Source organism: Triticum urartu, chromosome 7 (assembly GCF_003073215.2).
Source record: "Triticum urartu cultivar G1812 chromosome 7, Tu2.1, whole genome shotgun sequence".
NCBI classification, from domain to species: Eukaryota; Viridiplantae; Streptophyta; class Magnoliopsida; order Poales; family Poaceae; genus Triticum; species Triticum urartu.
This window is the reverse complement of record NC_053028.1, coordinates 251,032,091-251,037,428: the sequence shown is the minus strand read 5'-3', so window position 1 is coordinate 251,037,428 and position 5,338 is coordinate 251,032,091. Positions and strand designations below refer to the sequence as shown.

General features: G+C 44.8%; 1 protein-coding gene across 1 annotated transcript; it reads right to left on the bottom strand.

Moving 5' to 3' along the window:
- Positions 1–1,775: 1,775 nt before the first annotated feature.
- Positions 1,776–5,107, bottom strand: LOC125522315 (uncharacterized protein YciO). The gene is made up of 9 exons (XM_048687383.1): positions 4,840–5,107; positions 4,612–4,733; positions 4,088–4,141; positions 3,949–3,973; positions 3,697–3,819; positions 3,459–3,622; positions 3,132–3,201; positions 2,367–2,465; positions 1,776–2,060 (listed from the first exon to the last, which is right to left on the bottom strand). Exons 1-9 carry the CDS (start codon positions 5,023–5,025, stop codon positions 1,986–1,988), a joined length of 918 nt encoding a protein of 305 aa, XP_048543340.1. The 5' UTR covers positions 5,026–5,107; the 3' UTR covers positions 1,776–1,985.
- Positions 5,108–5,338: the final 231 nt, after the last annotated feature.

Genomic DNA, 5,338 nt, shown 5'->3' with positions numbered 1-5,338 from the left:
TGCATCAACAATTATTCAATACAATTCTACTATTTGTCTTCGGTAGATCCATGTGGACCTGGTTTTCGTTCGTCAGTGGTCGTGTGTATACTTCTCTTCATCGACAACGGTTGTTGTTCTCGTGCGATGGTCCTGTAGGGCCTTAGCACGATGACTTCCTAATTGTTTACTATAACAAGATTTGCTCGGCTCCGGTGAGGAACGGACAATGACGGTGACGCGTCTGTGGCTCGCTACAGTGTTTGTAGTCGTTGTTAGGTGGTTTATTTTTACTTTTATTGTTCTTTGTACTACCTTGCTTGTTGAATGGATCGATTTTTTTAAAAAAAAAGCTAACACAAAAACCTAGAGGGTGACAAACAAGAACAAATCTATCACGGGGTCGAATCACGCTACATCATCCAAACCGCGTTGTTACAGATCTTGGTACTTGCTGACACCAACAACTCGAACAAAGCTCGATTATCTCAGACAGACGTGTCCTTTGTTGGCAATCTTGTTGGCGCGTGCGATGGTGACACAACAGCAAAAGCTGATGAAAACAAACCACCTTGACTAGAGATCCCGGCGATATATGTGGCCATTGATCGGCCGCCGTCGCCGTCCTTCTCTCCGGACCCCGGCCGCTTGCGTGCCCGACTCCCCATTGCTGGCGGCAACAGTGCGCGCCCTGGAAAAGCAACGCCACCAATTTCCTAGCTCTAGAGTCTAGACCGACCAGGGAGGGTGAGTTGTGTGCATGTGTCACTGCACTGTAGGTAATTTATAAGCTGCTAATCGATGCGGCAGTAAGCACTTGTCGTCCCGTCGACCTCTCGTTTTAGGAACGGAAAAGGCTAAGCTACTAAGCTAGGCAGCAGGCGCAGGTAGATCGAGTTGATCCTGAGATTGTGCTTGCTACTAAGCTACTAAGCTATCTGTTGTTTGCTTGCGAGGTTGTGAGCGAAAATTACCAACGGTGACCGGGCACCTTTGTGCCCATTAAAAAAACATTTTCTACAACACAAAAAAGTTGATATTTTAGAAAAACTTCTAATCTATCCATCTTCGATCATGGCAGAAATAATAAAAATTACATTCAGATTCATAGACCACCTAGCAACGACTACAAGCACTGAAGCGAGCCGAGCGTCGCCGTCATCACTCCTCCCTTGCCGAAGTCGGGCAGAACTTATTATAGTAGACAATCAGGAAGCCTTCGTGATAAGACCCAATAAAATCAGTGTAAGACACACAAACATAGATGAAGGACGACCAGATCCGAGTAGGTCCACCAAAGATAGATCCATCGGAGAAACACCTCGACACGCCCGCTGATGATGGTAGACACATCACCGAAATAAGAGCTAGGCGCGGAGAACCTTGTTCCATCTTTAAAGAGCCGCCGCTTCCTGAGCAAGACACAAACCCTAACAAAACTTTAAAAGACATAAAAAAAGGAACCCTTCCCTCGGCAAGGTCCGAGATCCACCACGCCCTCATGACCCTAAGACCATCGGAGACGAGGCGGACAGGTGGCGGCGCTAACAAAAGGCAGAGGAACCCAAATCTTTTTTGGGCGAGGAGGTGGCGACCGCGTGAGGTGTCTAGATAGTACACTTCGTTCGATAAAAGTTGAATTTTATCTTAGGCCCAATTGCTTAGTGTGCGTGCGTGTGTGGGTGTGCGTGTGTGCGCGTCTCCAGCTCTGGTAAGGAATGAGTGATGATGGCGGCACGCCTTCGCCTCTTTGGCTCACACAAGTGCTGGTAGAAGAAGACTTTGCCGATGCGGGGTACATAGAATTGAGATCTGTATACAACTTGGGGTAGTGTTCAAAATCAGTTATCCTCAAACCATGGGAAGACAGTGACTAGTGCAACGCATTTAACGGAAGGTCTTGAACTGATATACAAAGTAGACATTAACTACTTTTCAGCGGTTCGAAAAAACCGGCATGACCACTCCTACTTACAACTCATAGCGTAGGTTAGCAGGGCAACGTTTCAAGCTGCTTTACGAGAATAGGTTGACTGCGCCTCTTGGTCTGTGCCTGTTACCATCCAATCAAGCTTTGCACCCTAAAGCAAAAGAAATATTAAGTGCATAGTTAAATCGTAGCAGAATCTTCATAGGCCGGCCGACCATGCATGACATCAAAGATGTAACAGGAGGACTCAAGTATGAGACGTAGAGGCCTCGTATAAATGACTGAGATACAGCTCAGCACATTTTGGTGTATCCAAGTGCTAGCCAAGCATCAACAAAATGCAGGATTTCATGGTTTTCCAGGACTACGCTATGATACACTGGAATATATTCATAGACAGGAGGTTAAGCTTTGAATTACGGGTCATGGTAGTTCATTAGAATATGCGGTTGCATACCTTTCCCTGCCGAATAATGGTAGGATAACTTCCAGTCATGTCAACGACAGTAGATGGATCAGCAATTCTAGCACCGCCATCAACGATGAAATCGAGTCCCTGAAATTTGAAACATTTGAGCATGTCATGCTCTTGAAGCCATCTATTTCACACGTACTCTTGTGCTACGAAATGACTAGTAACACGGCTACACATAAAAGCAGCTAACGGATGTTAACTACTCCCTCCGTTTACAAATATAAGATGTTCTGGATATTTCAGTATGTACTACATACAGACTGAAATGAGTGAACAAACACACTTAAACGTGTCTATATACATCCGACTAAGAAAAAAGTTAGAACATCTTATATTTGTGGACGGAGGGAGCATTCCGTAATTGTTTAACTAACCACTTGATGGAAGCCATCACAATATTGCATGCATATCAGAAGAAAAACTAGCTTAATATGCCCTTTGTCAAAAACTGAAAGAGTCATCTGTCAGACAATTTTGTTTAGTTATGCCTTTTTGCTTCACTTAGTTCCCTAGGCCTGAGCAGGTACTATTCACCACTCACCATACAGTCATTTGACTGTAAATTATAATGCATGATAGAAATGGTAACACAAAATATGACCTGGGATTCTCAACATGAAAAGTAACTGTCACTCTAGAGAACAATACAGACCAGTGAAATTTTTTACAATGCTTATACAAAAAAAAAGCCTTTGTGAAGTCGCTGTAAGCAGATTTCTGGTGCACTAGTAAAAAGAAGGAACATACCAGTGGCTCATAAATATCGGCAATGGTTACTGGATCAAGTATCCATTCATCCTCTGCCAGATATTTGACACTGTAAATAAAGGAGAAAAGAGGAGAATAACTACAAATCCTGGCAACAAAATGAATAGTAATTGAAGATTTTTAACCTAAGCTCAAGTAAAATATCTCCTTCGTGTAGGAAGACCAAAACAGAGAGGCATGTAGCTTATATAACTCAATATTCTTACTGCTCGTACATGCCAGCACAACAGAGTACAATGATTAAAAGACACATCAGAAGCAAGAAATAAATAAAGAAAACTGAAGGTATATGAGCCTACAACCAACCTTGTGCAGATCAACGGTTCTTCCAGATTTTGCAGTATTGCTTGACATATGGGATCATCTGGCATTCGAACACCAACCTGCCTCCTTTTTGCGTATCTAGTAGATGACCCATGCTTGATGCATTGCTTGGGCAATTCCTTAGTCGCAGGTAGAATAAAGGTGTACTGCACATGATTAAATAGACGTTAGTTGTGAAGTACAAGATGGTGGTCGATCTTGAAGAGGCAGATATCCTTACAGGTCCTGGTAATATACGCTTGACAGCATGGAAAATGTTAGCTTGCCCTTGGTTGGTACCTAGAGGAAATCCTGTTGTGTAGGTATCAATATCTCGCAACGAGCGGCACAAGATGCTGAGAGGCTGCATTATTCAAAATTGGTATAAGAATAGAGTGCATTTGCAAAAATGAAAGTGTGGTTGGTAGGTGTGCCTTGCTCCAGAGTAAGCTTCATAAGAAAGGAGGACTTATTGCTCTCTTGCACATCTTGCCTTTGAATTTACAATGCCTTTGATTCTGCATGAGAAAAAAAACAGATAGTGCCAATTAGATCTGTGTTGGTTTACTTCATGTCTAAGACAGCAAATAAATAAGAATTATTATACTGACCAACCAGATGAATGATTGTACCTGCGGAGGCGCTCAATAGAGTCATTGTTACTCAGATCACAAACAATGGAGTAGCTGTAAAAAATGGAATTTGTTATTATTTGTGTTTTTTAACTGTGTTATTATTTGTGCTCAGCACAGCGCATTGTCCAAATAAAATCAGAAAGCTTGAGGACTTGCTTAGATCTCTGAGAACATGTGCAGACACATAGGTAATGAGATGGACATACAAACAAAATGCTACTCATCAGTAATCCAAAGTCAGCTTCAGCAAAAACTAAGCTGCCTATGCAACCAAAACACTTTGTAGATGATATGAGCACAAATACTGAGATGGCTGTTTACACGAGTTATCACCCAACCGTGCTTCAATTTACACGGTACTCTGCACGCACCGAGCATCAACTGCAACGAGAAATGCAGTGCGCACGGTGCATTTCCTTGCTCCCTAACCAATGGCAAGCCCGGCCGGTCCCGGGATAAGCTGTCAGGTTGTTCCAGGACGAGCACAAGGTCAAGTGAAGGGAAAGCATTGAATATCATACACGGTGTCGGTTGGGATGACGCCTACGGCGCCGCTGTTTATGAGGTCGACGACGGGGTCCAGCTTCCAGAAGTCCTCGCCGGAGGGTTCCACCTGCACCCGCAGCATCCCGCCATCCCCTCTCTTTGCGCGCGCGGGCCAAACCAGTCGCCGGAAAAGGATCCGTTACTTTATCTCCAGGAATCCGGAAGTAGGAAACGTGCGAGAGCATTGGGGGGTGGGGGCGTACCGTGAACTGGCGCTGGGTGTCGTACTTGAGGCGCTTGGGGTTGCGCTTGTGGAGGGCGACGATGGCGACGGAGACGCGCGGCGAAGGGGTCGGCAAGGAGGGGAGGCGGAGTGGGGAGGGGGAGACGGCGCGGCGAAAGGAGAGGCGCGAGAAGAGGTCGGTGGTGGGGTTGGCGGTGGTCGCCATTGCAGGGTCGGCGAGCTCTTGGCGCCAGGATCCCTGGCCGTCGACTGTTTATTCCCCACGTTATCCCGATTTCATTTTCCCTTTCTACGATATAAACTTAGTTTTTTTTTCCAACAGTTTGTTATATCACACGACAAAGCTTTTCACAACCATCAGATTAGACTTTTTTCTTGCGAATGAGCCATGGGTCTATATTAATCAAACATCAATGTTACATGAAATCCCATAATGAAAGGATTAAAATATAAATGAGCAAGTTCGGTAGGCGGATCCTCTCGGTCGCCTAGATCGTCACGTCGACGCCGACGCTCGT

What these genes read in the sequence shown, in the direction of transcription:
- LOC125522315 (XM_048687383.1), bottom strand. Translation starts at nt 5,025, where the DNA reads ATGGCGACCACCGCCAACCCCACCACCGACCTCTTCTCGCGCCTCTCC. An exon ending in AAGGCATTGTAAATTCAAAG is followed by an intron (nt 3,820 to 3,948) that starts GCAAGATGTGCA and finishes TGAATAATGCAG; the next exon opens with CCTCTCAGCATCTTGTGCCG. An exon ending in GAACCGTTGATCTGCACAAG is followed by an intron (nt 3,202 to 3,458) that starts GTTGGTTGTAGG and finishes CTTTATTTACAG; the next exon opens with TGTCAAATATCTGGCAGAGG.